General features: G+C 41.4%; 1 protein-coding gene across 1 annotated transcript in view; it reads left to right on the forward strand.

Annotated features, from left to right (window-relative positions):
- The window catches only part of IQGAP2 (IQ motif containing GTPase activating protein 2), a gene marked incomplete at both ends in the record, with an annotated part of 120,340 nt that overhangs the window by 10,097 nt on the left and 90,220 nt on the right, over positions 1–20,023 (forward strand). Inside the window, one exon of the mRNA XM_079548113.1 lies at positions 11,474–11,573. Coding sequence (XP_079404239.1) covers positions 11,474–11,573 — 100 coding nt within the window. The remainder of the gene's footprint in view (positions 1–11,473; positions 11,574–20,023) is intronic.

A 20,023-nucleotide genomic window follows, 5' to 3' on the forward strand; every position in this document is an offset into this window, starting at 1 on the left:
TTCAATTTAATTCTATGGGTCAATTAATTCTGTAGATGCAAATTAAATTGGCTCAGCTATGTTATCCCTACTTCTTAAAGTTTTCTTCCTACCCACTGACATCTAAAAAGCTGCTGTGTGCTTATATATAAAAAAATTGAAATTACAAACTTCAAAGATATTGAGACTCTAGCAATTATTTAGGAAGGGAAAGCAAAACAGATATGTTCTCCATGTGTAAAGCTGCCAATCTCATGGCACGCATGTTTTTCTGTTTTTATTAATGTACTATTGTTTGTATCTTAAAGTTAAAAAAAAAAAGAGCTTTGCATATCCAGGTGTTTTCTGAATGTCCTTTCAGAGTGCGGAGAGAATTAAACAGCATTTTAGACCTTGATAGAGGATGGACTCTGCAGCAGACTGACAGCATGGGAAGGAGCAGGGGACAGTGAATTGTCAAAAGAGCCCTGAAGTCCAGATGTTGGGACTGAGTGTCTCTATGGTGCAGTCTTTCTCAAGATTTACCCAGTGCTTAAGTGATGTTTTTGCTTCTGGCTTTACTTAGGCAAGTGTTTCTGTCCTCCTGAATCTCATAGTTCAGATGTTGAGGCTCATGCAACTCTTGTCTGTGTTACTCAGTTACTCAGACTCAGTTTTCTCTGCAGAGCATCTCTTTCTTGCTACAGCATTCCTACTTGTCACCTTTCCTGTTCTTTGACCTACATCTAACCACATTTTCTTCTGCCTTCAGTGTGAGTTTTCTGGTGGGGTGCTTTCTGATGTTGAACTCCCAATGATCTGAACACTGAATCAGTTTGCTAGCTGTTTCCTCTCAAACAGGTTATCACTCTGGGCCTTTTTTAGGAGGTGGAAGGAGCTTTTTCCTTCTCTCTCCCCTCTCCTGTTCCTATTTTTGTTTCCCTCCATTCTCATAGCCAAGAGCAGCTGCTTATTTATCAACATCCAGGCAAAAGGCATTTATTACAAGTGCATCTGAAATTGCATTTGTGTTCTCAGACTGTCGTACGAATCAGATTTTTGACACTTGAAAGACCAAAAACAATGATAGGTAACAGGGAGTTATCTCAGTTGGTGATCATTTAAATGGCAAGTAGTGTTTTGAAATTCTCCTTTGGAATAATGACAGTGACCAAAACTAGGTTTCAACTAGCTTGCAATTTGGTGAAGCATCAATTACTCCTGTCAGTACTCTCTGGCTTCTTCAGTCTCTAGGATACCCCGTAGCCACAGTAAGCAGAGTACTTTTTCCTGTTTCCTTGAGAGAACGAAGACATTTCGAACAGCTTAGTTAGAGTGACTAGCTACTGTTTGCAGAGTAGAGCATCTAAACTGACAGCCACAGGAGTGATAGAGCCATAGGTAAACTCAACATGTGCAAACAGAGGAGGGGTGGACAATCCTGAATCCAGACTCCCTGTTGTCACTGCAGTGAGTTCAGTCTGTGCTTTGTCTCTTCCCCCTGACAGCCTCTAGTCTTTCCTGCTCTTCTGCAACACCTCGTGCTTCATCCACAAACATTTATGGGTGGAGTTGTGGCTGCAGGTGATATGGTGTCTAAATATAATGAAACATGCCTCTGGGGCTCAGCAGATGTGTCTTCTTGCTGTAGACAGTAACATTTTTCTGTGCCATTCACAGCTGAGCTGCTTATTTTGCTAGCCTGGCAATATTAAAATATTTTTTCATTATTGCTTTTATATTTTGTTTGTGTTAAGTTGAATAGGTAGGTAAGGAAACTTAATCCGTATTGCAAAAATTTTAGCTACTTTATTAAAGACTGTTAGTGTATATTGCTAATAAAAAAGCAAACATTTGAAGTAATTCTAGTGAAATGAACAGAGCAAATGTGTCAAAATACATGGAATTCAACTCCCAACATTAAGAAAGCCATGAACATATGAAACTGACAGAGGAACCTTTCACTCTTTAATAGTTGGTTCCTCATGAATTTACCACTGGAGAAGGAAAGCCTGTCGGAAATTCCTGCTGGAATATGTTATATTATTTCAAATGCCTTGAGCCCCCAGTGAGAATTTTAACTGCTTTTTTTTTTTTTTTTTTTTTTTTAACATGCCTTATTTAAAAGCCCACATGAAAAACGTCATGCTGCTCTTTAACACAACTTACAACCTGACTAACTCCTTAACAATATAGATTTTCCCAAGCTTTTCTCAAGCTTGACTGTGTTAATGACCATCTAGGTGAAGAAGGGATGACTGTGTTAATGACCATCTAGGTGAAGATGGGATGACCTGCCAGGGGAAGAAATAACTTTTCATTGGTGTTCAGTGCCTTTTCATTTCCATCAGCCTGAGTTCTTAAGGCTTGTAACTTTATTACAGTAATGTAGACTGAGTTGGTATCAGCAAACAGTTTCAAGATCGACTAGATAGTTCACAGAAAGAAGCTAACAGTTATAAAGGTACTCTGAGTACCTGAATCTTGGGGACAAGGGTTGCACTGAGGTGAAGTGTACAGAGATAAACAGCTTTAATAAGGAGTTACCTGAAATATTTCTACCAACAATGAGGCTGGCAGTTAAATGTCAGTGGAAGCAGCTGGCAACAGGCAGGCTTAAAAACTGCATTTCATGCTTATAATTTTAGATGACATTTGCTTTGAAACTAACTGAAATTGGTTAGGATTAGATTTTCCTTCCTTCAAACTCACATTCTGTCTCCCTCCTTGTTCCTCCAAGCATATAGAATAAATACACTGAAGTTAAAATACAGTGAGTTTTATTTTACTGCATGAGTTAAAGTACCTTAGCAGGCAGAGATGTCTACACTTTGGTATCATTGTATAGTAAGACAAAGATAGAACTACTTAATGTATGTTTCCTCTACCATAGTGACACCTTATTGTACTGCAGAAAGCTTGATGTCTGAAAAGAAGACTAAGGGTTATGTATAACTGCATGCAAAGTGAACATTAAGTGTCCTAACTGTGCATATGATTACTTGCTGAGTGCCAAATTCATCTGTGTAGTTAAATGTGACTTTGTGAGAATTCAGGTATCGTAAGACGTGTCCAGGAGTCTGTCAGCCCTCTGCCAAGGTCAACATCTGACAGACTCTTGAAATCTAACAGATTTGATACTTGGCTCCAGAAGCATGGGTTGTGGTTGCTGTTGCATCATAGACCCTTTGTACCACTAAGATTCAAGAATTGAAATGGTACTCCATTTCTGTAAGTGGATGTGGTTGGACTTTGTGGTATGAGATACAGAAGACTGAGGCCTTTTGTCAGAGAAGTGAGGGGCAAATGCCTCTGGGAGAGTGAATGGACAGGCGTAAGTCTCCACAAGAAAACTCCAGGGAAGGAGCATTTTAGCAAACATGTTATTTTGCATCAAGATGTCCTTTTACTGGACTTACTGTAGGAAAAAATGGTGAAATGGTGCTTCATTTTTCTCTATGTAATGCCTGGCAGTGAAATCTGGTCCAGAACAGTGACCCAGTAGATCCTGCATGACAGATCTGTGAGATTCTCTGTCTGGAAGATGTGTATTTGTGTATGAAATTCTGAGCCTGTATGCTTCAGACAATGTAATAACCAGATTAAGAAATCCACAGTCTTTTCTCAGGGAAGAAGAAAGCAGTTATTGAGGGGAGAAATAGAAATTCCAGACTGAAGGGCTTCATAATTTGATCAAGTGTGTTAGTCTACTGTCTCTGGCAAAACTGTCACCCATGTTGACAACTGTGGTAGATTTTGGTTGCTTTACTTTCTGTTCAGAGCCCTTTCTGGAGCAGATGTTCAGCAAATTGACTCAACTTCCTTAACTGGAGCCATAGAAAGAAGATTCAGGCCATCTGGTTGAATTGCTGAGACATGTTCTAGTTGCTTGCAACTGTGCTTTTTGGAAGGGGAAATCTATAGAAGGCTGTCCTGACCAGAACATTAGATTTTTCTACTGAAGAGAAATATTTTCCAACACAACAGCAGTCCTGTAGGTACTCTATGCCCTAACAGAACTCCTGTAATATACTTGGTTTTGTAAAAAGTTTTTCTTGGTGACCTTTCGAATGATCTCCGTTCAGTTTTAGGTGGCATTTTTTCCTCTGCACAGTCTGTAAACTGTGGCACTAGATACCTGTGATTTGGTATTTGGGAACAGAGACTTAGGAGGAAATTGTCTGCCTCTGTAGCTTTGAGCAGTGTTTTTCCAACAGCTGTGTGTGTAAACCTGTTCACACAATTATTTTCAGCTGCCTGGAAACACTGTAAGCTCTGGTAACAGTGAACCTGGTCAGAGAGTATGGCCACTTCACAATTCTGCTCCAGTTATAAGGGGTGGATGGTGCACCATTTGCTAAGGTAGCTCCAGGAGCAACCATTGAGCCATGGTGGTCTATGCAGAGCCAGTCCTGTCTACCTGATAGTACAAATTTTAACAGAAATAAAAGATGACACTAAATTCATTGGACTAGATCGTTCATGTTACGAAAGTATACAACTACTTAATCCTGTAACCTAAGATTTTGGCATCAACCTTGATTTAAAGCATTAAGTTTTTTCTTGAAGCTCCAACACTGAAGTGTGGTGGCAGATGCTTCATGTTTAGAGACTTTCATGGTGCAAACAGCTGCAAATGGAATGCTGCCTGGAGTCTGCTCATCACTGCTTTTGTACCTGGCTCTGAATTCACCAGAACAAAGCATCACTCTGGAGGTTTTGTGCAAGGGGCTCTTGGCTTTTATTTTAGTGTTCTTTGAGCTAATGCAGTACAACAGTTAAACACCTGCCAGTGCACTAGTGCTGGTGATATGGAGATAGACTTCGGCAGAGGAGGCAGGAAGATGTGTGTGTGTGTGGGGGGGGGGGGGGGGGGGGCACAGAATTTGCAGAACTTCCTGCCATTGAGCAAGGACTGTGAGTCACTGTGCCAGCCTTCTTATATTGCCATCTGCTTTACGCAGCTCTTGGGATAGCACACAGCTGGTACTGTGAAATGAGATGTAGATGATGTTCAACAAATACTCTGGTCAAAAACCTTTATTCTAGCATTTCATTGGAGTTTGTTATCTCTTTCCTTCTCCCTCAGTTCCAAACTTACTCTTCTCTGTTACTGTAAGAGGATTTTTGAGGTACTATACTGTATATATTACTATGCGAAGGTTGGTGGTTCTGCCTGCGGCAGAGGGGTTGGAGCTTGATGATCCTTGAGATCCCTTTTAAACCAAGCCATTCTGTGATTCTCTGTCCTATACCGATCACTGTTGCTGTGCCAAAAGTCACTGTCTTCCTTGCTCATTTCTCACTTTCTATGGGAAAATGTCTTTGGTGTCAGGAACCTGTGAGGAATTGGCACAGGCTATTAGGATCCTCTTCTTTCCCTTTGTCAATATGAGAAGTCTTCTGGTATGCTTGTGGCAAATGCCTTGTTAAAGGACCTACCTTTTATAAGTAGCCATGTGCAGTTCCTGAGTTACTGCTGACAATCATGTCTAAGTATGAATGAATGACTAGGAAGCCTTAACTGGTGCTATGTGTGTTATGATAATACTTTTACCAGCCTCAGTTTTTTAAAAGAATATAAAAACTGTTTTGGAAATTGCTATCCCAAAACAACTTGGAATTTTCTTTTTTCTTGGGAAAGGCTGTTGATGTAGTCTACCTAGACTTCAGCAAAGCCTTTGACATGGTCTCTCACAGAATCCATCTGCGGAAACTGGCTGCCCGTGGCTTGGACAGGTTTACCCTCCGTTGGATAAGGAACTGGCTGGAGAGCCATGCTCAGCAGGTGGTGCTCAATGGAGTGAAGTCCAGCTGGAGACCTGTTTCAAGTAGTGTCCTCCAAGGGTCGGTGCTGGGGCCCATCCTGTTTAATATCTTCATTGACAACTTAGATGAAGGGATTGAGTGTACCCTGAGTAAGTTTGCAGATGACACCAAGCTGGGAGGTGGTGTCGATCTGCCTGAGGGCAGGGAGGCCCTGCAGAGGGATCTAGATAAACTGGATCGCTGGGCCGAGGTGAATGGGATGAGGATCAACAAGGCCAAGTGCTGGGTCCTGCACTTTGGGCACAACAACCGCATGCAGCGTTACAGACTTGGGGATGAGTGGTTGGATGACTGTGAAGAGGAAAGGGACCTGGGGGTGTTGGTTGATGCTCGGCTGAACATGAGCCCACAGTGTGCCCAGGTGGCCAAGAGGGCCAACGGCATCCTGGCCTGCATTAGAAATGGTGTGGCCAGCAGGAGCAGGGAGGTGATCATCCCCCTGTGCTCAGCTCTGGTGAGGCCGCACCTCGAGTATTGTGTTCAGTTTTGGGTCCCTCACTACAGGAAAGACATCGAGGCCCTGGAGAGTGTCCAGAGAAACTGGAAACAAAACTGGTGAGGGGTCTGGAGCACAAACCTTATGAGGAGCGGCTGAGGGAGCTGGGATTGTTCAGTCTGGAGAAGAGGAGGCTCAGGGGAGACCTCATTGCACTCTACAACTTCCTGAAGGGAGGCTGTGGTGTAAAAGGGTCTGGCCTCTTCTCCCAGGCAAATAGTAGGACCCGAGGTAACGGCCAGAAGTTATACCAGAGGAGGTTTAGGTTGGACATTAGGAGAAACTTTTTCTCTCAGAGAGTGGTCAGGCACTGGAACGGCTGCCCAGGGAGCTGGTGGAGTCGCCGTTCCTGGCAGTGTTCAAGAGGCGCCTGGATGAGGAGCTATGAGATATGGGTTAGTGCTTGTGGAACTAATAGGAATGGGAGGGTGGTTGGTCTAGATGATCTTGCAGGTCGTTTCCAACCTTGCGATTCTGTGATTCTGTAAATGTTCCATAAGTTTACATTCAAAAATTAAAACTAAACTTTTTGTTTTTCTTCTATGCTCTTTAGTTCTTTTATAGGAGGTTTGAGTCTGGCTTCATTTAAAAGTAAAATTCATGTATCCATGGGGAAGATTGAAAGTCACTGTGGATTAGACTTGTAAAAAGCATTTACTGTCATATTAAGTATAGTGACATAGATGTGAAAAATATGGTAAACTCAGTGCTAATGCAGATTATGTCTAACCCTGGCACCTTCAAAATCTTTGTCGTGGTTACAATAAGAGGGCAATATTTGCATAGCTGGCAGCTGTGGAGCTCTTGAAATTAATTGTGTAAGCTGAGCAAATGAGAACCTAAAATTCTGCATCTCTTTCCAGGTGCTGTTGTTCAAGATTACGTCCCCTGAGCACCTAATCCTGTTGCAGATTTCAGTAACTGTATTGAGGCTTCATAAGCAGTGGTAACGTTTCTGACAGCTCGCTAGGCTCAATCTAAAAGCATTTAAGTGCTCTCTATTTCATGCTGATTCAGACAGAAAAACTTTCTTGGGACACGTCATATGTAGGTGCACGTGGCACTTCGGGAGTAGCTGTCCTTGCATCAGAGAGCATCAGAAGGAATTCTTGCAATCCCCAGCCCTGAAATATGTTTTGTCTACTGTTCCATGGAGGTGCTACTCCATAACAAAATATTTTAAATAAAAGTGAACACAGCTGCAATATGTCAGATGATGGAAGTAGTAACTCAGAATAGCCCTGTGTAAACAGAGTTGGGAAGTGGAGGAAACATGTAGAAGGAGAATATATAATATAGTTCTTAGAATGTCACTTTATTTTCCATTGAATCAACTGAAGTAATTGTGGGAAGAGTTTGCTTAGACAATTGTTGTATCATACTGTGTGCCACAGCAAGTCTATTTTCATTTTTGTTGAAAACTGTGACAATTTGAGCTGTAATGCTGCTGGTTGCCCCATGCTTCCTACACACTCTTTCTTCACCGTTTTTCGAGGAAGGAGCCTCTGTAATGAGGGAATCTAATTCTTTTTTTTTTATTTGTATGTAATAATGCTGGCTGATGGAGTGGCAACATCTTAAATGAGATGAAATAGGAAGCTTTTAAGCACTGCACTGGTATTTGTTCATATATTCATAACATTCTCTCTTAGAGGAAATAGTTGTGATGTTTTTCTGAATTCCAAATCCAAAATCCACAGGCTGGTATACTGAATCATAAGGTGTGATTTTTAGATATATATTTTTTCCAGTATATTATAGCTCCTATGTAGTGAACGTGTGCCTTGTTCTGTGTCATTTAGCTCTTTTCAGCAGTAACATTTTGAATCTGTCCAGATCCTGCTTGCTCATACCGGTGAGCTGGAGGTCTCCAGGTGAAACATAGCCCTGCTTACTCTGTCCCAGTAACATCCTTTATAATAGCAATCTTTGCAGTTCAGCACTGTCAAGAAGCTACTGATAAAGCAGAATGCATTTATATTTCATAATTCTTCCCTACCTTCTGACTGATAAGTGCCTTGTTTGGCAGAGAGACCTGAGTTCTCTGTTGTAAAACCAAGATCATCTCTGTGCTGAACTCTGTGTGAATGGGTATACCCAAAGATATATGCTGAAGTCTATAGTCAAAGACTGAAGCCTTTGCCAAACAAATGCTACAGTATAGTAAACCTTAAGGATGCATAATTTTGAAAGTCTTCAAATTAATTTCCTCTGCAGTTTAATCCTGGTGCTGCTTTTATCCTGAGGTTTATCACTGCTGTTACTGAAAGTGTCTGCAATAATTTGTTTGTTGTGGTAGTGCTGTTGCTCCGAAGCCAGCATGTGCTGGAGAGACAAAGCATAAAATGGATCTTACCACATGGTGATATTGCAAGAGACTCTTCCTAGCATAAGCAGTATAGGGTTGGCACTCCCCATACTCTGATTGTTTGGAGCTCACTTTCAGCACATAACGAGATGCTTTGACCTATCAGGAAGGATGCCTGACTTTCTAACTTCTGAGCTGCTAATACAGTACCTGTTCTAGAAGATATGTTATTTACTTTTCAGTGTCTATCAGCTACTTCTCCTCTACTTTTATCCTTTTCCCTCATTGCTGAAAGGTTCTCTAAGACTACAGCAGTCCTGTACTGTCTGTCATTGCCTTCAGCCACCCTATGAGTTGATATTCACAAAAAATTTTAATGAAGAAGGAAGGTCTGTTCCCTCTGGTATGTTCTTGTTGAGGATGGGAGGGACCTGTGGATATGTAAATCTCAGACTAGATTGTAAAGTATTAAAGTTGTTCAGGTAAGTTCCTAGAATGATGTTTATCAAGCGAGTTGTATGGTTTTTCACTCCCACTTTCAGATAAGCTACCTGTTATGCTGCTTTGATTGTGGCAGGTTGTGTTCGAAAGGCAGAGGTAAATGGTGGGAGCAACTAAATGTGTTAGCTGAGAGGAAGAAAAAATGAAAGATGCATGTCTTTCAAGAAGGACCAAGGTCAGATTCAGTACCACCTGTCACATCACAGTTGACAGGCCATAACAAGTCAGGGCAATTGGCTGGACTCCTCTGATGGAGGGCAATTGCCATCATTCCATGGGTCTTGTACCCTGGGTCAGCAGTGCTGCCTGAAGACTCACTCCAGAGCTCACTGGCACAGGTAATGAAGTAGTGTATTAATAATGAACATGTGGCTCACTGGTACTTTGCCCTTGTCTCATAGAGCCAAGACTCCTGTCCAGCAGAACAGTGACAGGTTGTGAGATCAGTCTGTTCTGGACAAGCTGGTGATGAGGATGGCAGAGCTCCACAGCCAGTTTGCCATGTTGAGTGTTTTATGACTTGAGCCTCACGTTTGTCTCCACACTAGTGTTTCAGATCACAGTGACCTGATTACAGCATCTGAGAGCTCTCTTTAGAGTGAGTCATGTTTATTGAGATATCAGACTTGAAAGAGACTCAGAGCAAGACATTTGTTTTATCAGTTCATGAAACTTCTGCGTAATTAGGAAGAACCCATCTTAAAAGCAGAGGAAGATGAGACACATCAATTCTTGTGATGATTAAAACTGAAACAACAAAGCTCAAAGCAACTGTGTGATAAATTAAGAAATGTATGGTAGCTTCAGTCCAGTGTGGGCAAGTAGTGTCATTTCTTGTGTACTCAGTGTGTGCTCGGTGTATTCCTGCTTGGCAACACAGGCTCTTGGTGTGCTGAAGCAAAAGGGGTCTGTCCTGGGTGTGGTGTCCATTTGGAGGAGGAAGTATTTTAAAAATACCGCAAAATGAAGTGGAAGTGATTTTACTTGACTCTATTTTTTTTTTTTCATTAACTTCAAATAGATGGGATCACCCATTTTTTTCTTTAGGTTCAGCTTTCAATGTATGCATTGTAAAGCACAGATTCTTGCTTTATCGTGGTGTCCTTTATCCAAATTGCTCGTATCAGCTCAGGAAAGTGGTTACTCACTAAATGAGGCAGTTGCATCAGGGAAATGATGAAAACTTTCTTGTGGCTTGCATGGTTTTCATGGCAGCTCAACTGAAGTTGTGTTGAACAGTGCATTTGGAGAAGAGAGAATCTGTTTTTTATGGAGTATACTTCTTGATGGTCTTAGCTTGTAGGGTTATGCAGAAAGTGTCTGGCCCTGTTTCTGTCCCCACCCTTTACTTGTATGAGCATGGCTGCAGTTGTGCAGTCATTCAGATCAGAGATGTGAAGAAGCTTGCTTGTAGGATCACAAGTCTTGCTTTCCAGCAAGGTCTGCTCTGTTTTCCACTTCACAAACACAGCAGTAAGTTAGTCAGCTCTGGCACAGACTTGGAATTTGTGGTTGGGAAACATGATGGAGGATAGGTCAAACTCTTCTGGCAGGCACCAGCACAAACAGGGTGCCATTTTGGTAACTGGTTTTTGAAGGCTTCCTTAAGCATAAGCTTCATGCTATGATTGAAACTTAGACAGAAGTCTGTAGTATTGTAGTGGCCTTATTTTAGATTAATTACTGGAAACATTTGAACTTCTGGGAGGACTAATTGCTCACAAGAGGGCCTGTGTTGCCTACGAAAGGGGAGATCAGTCATGGGGTAGTTGTTAATGATAAGGGATGTTTCCAGCTGGAGAGGTGCGGAGAGTCATTCTTAATAGGTTCCTTAATAGGAAGTGATGTGGTTCAGCAGTAAGGAGTATGAATACCACAGCCCTTTCATTTGCTTACAGCTCTTATCACAGGGCCCATCAGTGAGAGGCAGCTCGCTCTGTTGCAGGTTAACAGCTTGCTGAAACTGCATCTGGCTCCCAAGTTGCCTTGAGACATATTTGCAGTGCATTATTTCTATCTCTGCTGCTGAAGGGGCAGTTCCTCTACCAATGCTCACTTGGGTGGTCCCCAAACTCCTCCAGGTACGTGTGAGCTGAAACTGTCAGCTCCCACACATAGCTCCACCTGCATAAGAATTCATACCTGCCCCCAAATCAGGTAGCAGACAAATGTGAGACCCCCTGGGTCTGAGCAAGTGGAACTTGAGGAATTCACCCTCCAAGAGGAAAAAGTGGTCTAAATGTTTGAGTGCCAAAAATGACCACTTTCCTGGAGGACAGACTTAGTCTGTCTTAGTTTCTCTTCTTTGCATAGGCTTTCAGTAAAACTTCTCTAAACCACTCCTGACTCGTGTGTAACTTGATATGGGTCTCTGTTTGCAGCTATTGTGGATGATGAAAGGCTTTCAGCAGAGGAGATGGATGAAAGGAGACGTCAGAACATTGCTTATGAGTACCTCTGTCACTTAGAAGAAGCAAAAAGGTAAGTAAATGAAAACATTATCACACAGCCTTTAAATACAGAAGTTGAGGCATGCTGTTTTCCTGAACATTGTGATATGTAAAACAACTATGGGATTAAGTTAGTATTGGAATTTGTAGCATTTCAGTATGAGAAACAAATGCCTAGTATGGAAAGTTTCCTTGAAAGAAAGAGTTAAAAAGTCAAGAACATCTCTTTGGAGTTGCTGTGGTGACCAGCTTCAATGAAAGCAAGGGCAGGGTGCTGAAACTTAGGTCTGTGGTTTCGTAAGATGCGTCAGGCTCATGTGATAGACTGGGGAAATGTTTATCGTCCTGGCTGCATGGTTCTCTTCCCTTCTTGATGCCAGCACTTTTGTGGAGTGACTTGGATTGCTAAAATGGCAGATCATCACTTGGGATCTTACTGGGTTAATGATCTGTACCAGCTGAGTGTTTTAGTGGTAGTGTGTGGCAAGTGCAGGCAGAGCAGTAAGACAAGGACTCCTTGTCTTACTCCTCTAACACATTGGTCATGTTTACTCTTTTGAAGTGGCAGCACTGATCTGCAAGGACAAGGGATTTTATTACTCCTACACAACTATACCACCACATTTATTCTTCTTTCTCAAAACTAATTCAGCAATATTTTTGTAATTACAGACCAAGAAAGTGAGGTGGAATATTGTTGTGCTTTTGGAATAGCTCAAACTGCTGCCATTATCATTTGTAAATGTATACTTGTATAATCAATGAATATTAAGATGTTATAATTATGAAATAAACAAGAGAGTTAGGCAAAGTAGATTATGATAACAAAAAGAGAATAGATAGAAAGCTAACCCATATACTGGGCTCACTTACAAAACTCCAGCACAGTAAATCTCCAGAAGAGATCCTTCCCTACTGGTAGCCAGCTCTTAAATACCTCTAGGAGAGGTGAAGCCTGGCTCCACCCCTTCTGGCAGCACAGGTGAATTGCCTTCACCTGTGCTCCTGTGGCTGAATCATTGCTTGCCTCATGTGATCAATCAGAGGTTTAGGCTGTGACTCAGCAGTTCCCATACAATAGTTTATGCTCAGAGATGGGACAGAATTTTCCAAGATGCTGTCATGCTCTATTGTGTCAGTGATGCTCTGTTGGTAAACCATCCCACTTTGCTTTGCATCTATTGATTGCATTTTATTCTTAATCTGCAGTTGGATGACTTTCCTAGAAATTCCTGTATACAAAAGGAAACCTTTACAATGACAATTAGAAATACAAGATATAAAACCTGGGAAGTATCAGTGTGATGACTAATCATGGAATTCTTAGAATGGAGCAACCTAGGGTACCTCGGTCAGGAATCGCCAACAAAAGAGTGCGTTGGACTTTGAGACTACAGTGTTCTCAGTCACTGTCTGGCACTGACAGCTGCCTTTCGAGCAGCTGTGGGGGCAGCTAGCTGCCATTTAACTTGTCCTAGAGGCACTGCTGTGCTGAAAGAAGTCAGCCCTTCTTTCTTCATCTTCCTATTCATTGTATTGTCCCATTTGCTGTGGCAAGTGTTGCCTCCCTCATTCTTTCTTCCTTTCTTTATGTAGGTGTTTTCCCTGTTTGTGTATTTAAGGTGACAGTCCTCTCTGGCAGCAGTATGACACTGGCCCTGCTCTGTGCACTCCCATTGCCTCCACTGTGCAGTTGCAGGAGATTGTGTCTGGTCAGCTGAGTCAGCTGGCTACACTGGCAGGAAATCTGCAGTTCTTTTGCTGAGTTAGTTTTCTAGTGGTTTAGTGAGCTGAATAGTCTGATCAGGGAGTCACTGCAGAATCAGTGCTGGCAAGAGGAAGGGAATGGGGTGCAGCAAGGTTCCACTGGCATGCCAAGAGGAGGATAATTTCCACAGAGTGAGGAAGCCTAACTCTGAATCAAGCTTTGATTTTCACCTGAGGTTCCTCCTCCACTTACTGCAACTACACATCCTATTGGCTTCTGACAAGATAGAAATAATAAGTAATCAAAGTAACCCTTGAAATGTCATGAGCATATTGTTTTTACAATTAGTGAATTCAATTAGCATCTGCTCACTCCCCTCCTATTTCTTTTATTTACTTTCATAGGGATTTGTGCTACTAGTGGCATTCCAAGCACTATTTAGTTTTGCTCGCAGGTGACAGGGCTCACATCGAACACTTAGCTAGAAACTTCATGGCTATTAGTACCTGGAAGCATTTCTGGATCTCAAGTTTTGGAATATTAATGTTAATTGCCATTGTTGTGTATGAGTGCTGCAGCATAGGAGACCTTGTGTTTCCCTGGTGGTACTGTTGAGGGGAAATGTCACAGGTTGAGAGTGCAGCAGCACCATGCTGCTGAGTACCCTCCTGTGCATGGTGATGAGCTGGCAGAAAAAAAATGCTTCTTTTAAATGAACAAGAGGAGGAATTGCTTTGCTGTCAGTGGCTTGAGTTTATTTACAACATAGATGATGCTGGTTGGGCAAAGAAGAGGGTGAGATTGCTTGGGATGGGAGGGTGATGGGAAAGGGAGGGTGGTGATGGAGGCTTGGGGATGCTGTCAAATGGATGGTGTGGCCTTAGAGGAAGAGAGTGAGGGAGATTTTTCCCTTTGCTGCAAGCTTCTGGGAGATAATTCAGTTGCATCAGGATTCTTTGCCCTAGAAGGGGCTATCACTAGTGTGGAAATACCCTAGAATAAGTCTGCATGAAAACATGGTGAAATTAGCAGGAATGCTTGTATCTTAAAGCTGTGCAGCTCCTGTCCCTTCTCACCTGTAAAATGAGTGATGCGAGTTGGGGAGCTGTTTGAGGTGTGGAAGGTGCTCAGCTGGTAACATAGAGGAAGAATGAAAAGCACTGATAATTTGACCTTTCTGCTCCAGCAGCTATAGCATCCTCCTTGTAATGACAGAGCTTGAACAAACCCAGCTGTGCTAGAAAGCAACATAACATCAGAGAGAATAGCAGAGCCATAATTTAAGCTATGGCAAAATGGGACAGATCCATACTCGAAGGCTTGGGTGCTGGCTGCCTTATCAGAATAACAGCCTCATGTGCTTCAGGCACAACTCGGGCCAGTGGAGAAGCAGCTGCAGATCCCCCACACTGCTGGCAGGGCAGGGACTGTCAGGGTGGTTTGCTTTGAGCACTGGACTGTAAGACAGCATAGAGTTGCAGCCATTGCCCTCCTGGGTGAAACCCGGGAGAGAGAACTGCATCTCCTCTACTTAATATCTATCTACAGTTACAAGCTTTTCTTTTTTTTCCTTTGCCTCCTTTAAAACTGAATGCACAGAGAGGCATCTTCTAGTATTGATGGCTCTATAGATAGCAATGACAATTGAAATTGGTAAAGCAAGGCATTTTTTTCATTCACTTGATAGCTGCAAAAACAGCTAAGCAGCAGATTGCAAACAGTGCATTTTGACCCACACTGAAGAGGAATAAATACAGAAATAACCAATAATTAGCAGAGGAATTGGGCAAAACATGGTTTTATATAAGATACTAAGGAAGGAGCTATGCTCTTTGGCAGTATTTGTAATCAAAATACTGTTTTATAGTAAAATTTCATGTTGCAAGTTAATGCTGAAGTTAATTCAAATGGTGGATGTCTACTTCTGGCTGCTTTCTAGACCTCTGTTTGCACGCTTAGTTGCACACTAACCAGCTTTAATAAAAACTATTTTTCATTAACCTTCTGTGCTAGGCACAGCATCTGTTATAAGTATACAGAATAGGAAATTGTTTTTTAAACACAATGAGTAGGCTTGTAGTACCTGTAGAGATCAGTAATGTTTGAAGAGGGTGTATTTCATACTGGGTGGGAAAAAAAAAAAAAGAAAAAAAAAAAAAAAAACATTTTGTCCTTTTAGATTGTCAGTTCTTTTCTGCCTAAAATCACCCATCTGAGGATAAATAATGCTTTCATTGTTCGTATATAACTGGGTTTATTACTTTTGTCTTTATGGAAAATGTATTGCTTACAGAAAACATAGAGGACAAATGAACAGTCTCCAGTGTCTTTAAACTCCTGAGATAAATAAAACCAAGAATAAGGATTTTCTTCCTTTGAGCAATGTAAACATATCTTCTTAGAACAGTCTCACCAGTAGTTACATGAATACCTTTGCAGTATCATTTAGGAATTTTTTTCCTTTAGAAGATAAAGGTAGGGGATGAGTAACAGCTATGCTGCACATTGTTGTCTTATTGGATAAGGCAAATTCTAACAGATAAATCTTGCCACAGGATCCTCTTTTCCAAAGATTATCTCAGATTGTGCCTCAAGTTTGGCTTTTGCTGCTGCTTGTCTCTGTGTAGTTATGCATTTACCTGTCTGTGAATGAGAATATGGGTCTGAGGGTTTTTAAACTGTGATTGAAGCTTTGGCATTAATGCAAGTTGAGTTTACAGTAAAACTGTTGTGGCTGATGAGGGTTATAATCATCCATAATTAAGCAAGTGCTATTTTTCTTGGCTTCTTGGAAATTACAACTTCTAGTACTAAGCTTGAATTTGCATTATGGGATACCTCATCTCGCCTCTCTGCAAGAAACTGAACAGTTTTTACAGTATCTACTACAATTTCAATCATACCTGCCAGCCTTGCTTCTTCACCTTTTTTACTCATCCATTAATCAGGAGAAGAATTCTTGTGAAATACTGAAATGAAAGGACAATGGAGACAGGGAAGAAAAACTACTGTGGGAGTTTCTTCTGAGAAATCTTGAAACGGAACTGGAGAAGAATGAGGATTTATTTATACAATAGAAAATCAAGCTATCCATTTTAGACTTCAAAACCTGCCCCCATCATTGTAGTAGTTTTATTAAATTGGTTTACAATGGCTATTTGCAGTATTGGTCACTGATGAGATCACAGTTGGAAGCTGTTGTGAGAAAATGCACATGCAGTTTAATATGCTTAAAAGGTCAAGCCCTGAAACACTTAACTGGTTCAGCTAAAGCTAACAACTCTGTGGTACCATTACACTACAGAAAAGTCTAGATGTGCCATTTGTCAGGACAGAGGGACCATGGGTGTTTGCTTTAAAGCCCACCCTGGAGATACCATATGAAGGCTCAACATAAAAAGAGGGCTGGCCAGGCTGCCTGCTGCTATTTGTTTGTGTTTAGGCAGTAATACCTGTGCAGTCTTGGGAGCTCATGGGTGAGTCAGTGCAATTCAGATGCTCTATTTTCAGTCTCTTTCTTTCATGCTAAAGGAAATCTTTAAGGTTTGGTTCTTAGACACAAATATGTAAAATTGTAATACATCTGTATGACTAGCTGACTACAAGCAGCAAATGTTAAGATACTTCCTGGTAACCTGGTCTGCATGGGTTCATCATAAATCATTCTTCAGCAGCAGGCCATTGATAACTGGTGAATTATGAACTTTGGGTTCTCTCTCCCCTCTCTCTGCCATGTGTCTAATAGAGCAGCAAGCATCAAGGCCAAATGTTTGAAAGTATGATGCTTCATGAGATTAAATTCTTAGGAAGAATCCTATCTGGCTGAATAGGCAGTGATATACCTGTCTGTGAAATAGCTCATTCCTCAATTATTGATCAGGAGGCATGCTTATCACCTAGCAGACTGCAGACTACTGAATTAAACACATTTTTGTTCCAGATAGTCATAGAACTGGCACTTTTCTCTTGCAAGTGTCAGCAGTATCAATCCATCCAAATAATCGCTTGGATAGCAATATTTGCATATGAAAAGTCTTACTATTAAGATCTGAAGGAGAGAGAAACCTTTGTGCTACTGTGAGAGAACTCCTGTTTCTGTACAGCATGCACTGACCTGCTCATTGGGATGTTGAGGTAATTCTTGCATGTTATGGGTCACTGCTCTCTCTGTATAGTTGTCAGGTCATGCTGCAAGTAATGATGGATGCGACCTTTGTTTTTTTTTGGACACAAAACTGTATAGCACTTAATGTATAACATGCACTGAAGCTAATAGTACAGTCATTTCAGAACCAGCTCTTTCCTAAAGCTTTCCTTTTGTTTTAGGCTGTACCCCCCTGTGAAAGGAAGTTTTTGTTTCTAATAGAGAAGTGACCAGTTTGAAGCTAGTTCTGGTCTCTGACACCCGCACATTGGTGCAGTTTTAAGTTCAGCTTCACCACGATAGCACATGGAACTTTCATTTCTGCTATACTTTCTCTGTTGCAACTTAGATGATCTGTGGAGGGACTCAGAAGAAAACTTGCCTTTATGCTCCACCTGTAAGCCTAGCTGCCTATCAGATCAGATGGCCTCATTCTGCACTGTGTGTGTTCCTGGTTAATATTAATATAACCTGAAGGACTCTTTGAAGTATCAGTAATAGCAGAATCATCAGGGCACTGTAGGCATCTTACCAAGGAATAGGGAAGCAGGCTGCAGGAGGATGTGGAGACGGGGTTCCCTGCATGTCACCAGTCAGAACTTCCACATCTGTATGTTAGTGATGGCAAAGGAAGGCTTAGGGCTGAGCTGTGTAGGGAGGAGTAGATTTCTATCTTGTTCAAGGGAATCCTATGAAGTTACTGTTGAAAAGAACCTGTGACTGCAGCTTCAGAGGTGGAAAGATACTGATTCATCTTTTGGCTGGTGTTTGGAAGATTTAACTATTGCTGTAAAACTTTAGGTAGTCCTACACTGTTTGAGTAAGTCATGTGCTGTTCCTACACATCTGAGAGCAGGCAAGGCTTTTGAAACCTGGCATGTAAATGATGGAATAAATCACAGTGTGAAATCACAGCATGAATGCTGGGTGTGCAGGCTTCTGTTTGAGGCCAAATAAAACCCTCAAGTTCTTGCCACCATGTTCAAGTTAGGGCTGTGAAAACAGACACAGTGCTTCACTTTTTGCTTGATTTTTTTTTTTTTTTTTTTTTCTTCTTTGTGTTGTTCATGCACTTTGTCATACAGCATGGGGGAAGTTTCAGGATAATTTCTTCTATCCCACATCTAACACTGATGGGAAAAGATTCTTTAAGCCAAATATTTATTTGGAAAGTTTAAGTGATATGTTTGCTTTTTTAGCCAAGTTCAGTGACTTGCATGTTTTCTTGAGGTAGTACAACTTGATTAAACATAACTGCATGTGCAAAGGAGTGCATTCTTCAGAGCCCAAACAAAAAGTATTCTCTGCCAAGGCTCTTGTTTTGTGTAAGGTGATTGGAGGATTTCTTAAATACCAGTTTAGATGAGAAAATAATCAATGAACGTACTTCTTTCTTTTCATGAAGAGGTAAATGATGGACCAAAATATCCATGCTGTAATTGCCTACAATGTGTGTGTGCAGAACTAATCTTGTACTAGCCATAAGATAAACAATGGAGATGGTAGTTGTCTTCCTAGTAGCATCAACACATGTCCCTGGTCACTTAGTGTATTGCACAGCTTTTACTACACACTTTGCATTCTTCTTGATGACTATAGCCTAAAATTAGTTTTTCAGACAGAGACAAAATGTGATGAGGAGGGGCAGGGAATTAATAGCGTTGATCTCAAGTTTGATGACCTAGGAAGGATTTCACACAGCTTCAATAGCTGTAAATCCTAGGCAGGTCCAAGCTCAGAAGCAGTCTTTCACTAGTTGCAGGTATAACAACTCTACCAACTTGAACAGGAAAATCTTGCAGGCTTTCATTTTTGAGTCAAGAAGAGAAGTGTTGACAAGTGAGTTATCAGTGTGCACTGAGTACAAATTTATTCTGGCAGGATGATGTTTAACTGCACCTGTAACTTTCCAAGTACTTGGAGGACAAACATGTATCCTGCCCTGGGAAGAAAGATTATAGATTTGCAATTTTAAATATGTACTTTAAAGGCTTGAGGTGCAGAAATGGACTGCTCATATTGTATTATGTGGCAGTGGAGATGAGAGCCTGGATTTGATTCTGGTTCTTATTGCTCCCACCTGGATTGTTAAGGCTTTTGGTTACTGGAGCTGTTTGCCCCTCAAGGAAAATGATAATTCTAGTCTGACAGCTTGTACTCTTCTGCCATCTATTGCACTTATCTATTTCTAAAATTTGATCACTGTCAAAGAAATTTGTGGCATTTTATAAAGTTAGGTGTAGTAAATAAAGGTGTAAATGAGCTCTGTGATGAAAGTTACCTTTATAACAGTGCTTTTCAACACCTCTCATGTTCTGCAACCCAACCATCTGCCTGTCATAGTGGCAGAAGCAGAATTCGTATGTGAAAGTGGTAGAAACTGTTGCTATACTCAGGCACCTTTGCTGTGCAGAGATCGGGCTGTTAATGGTGTGGATAAGCCCAGGACACTGATGTGTTCACATCACAGTGGTCAGCAACAGGGAAAAGCAGTGGAAGTGGTGTCCCTTGGAGTGAGTACTGGATGGATGTTCTATAATGTCTTCATCAGTGACATCCTCAGTAGGACTGAGTGTACCTTTAGCAAGGCACCAAGCTGTGTGGTGTGGTCAACACTCTTGTGGGTTGA

The sequence above is a fragment of the Tetrao urogallus genome, assembly GCF_951394365.1.
Source record: "Tetrao urogallus genome assembly, chromosome: Z".
In the NCBI taxonomy this organism is placed as follows: Eukaryota; Metazoa; Chordata; class Aves; order Galliformes; family Phasianidae; genus Tetrao; species Tetrao urogallus.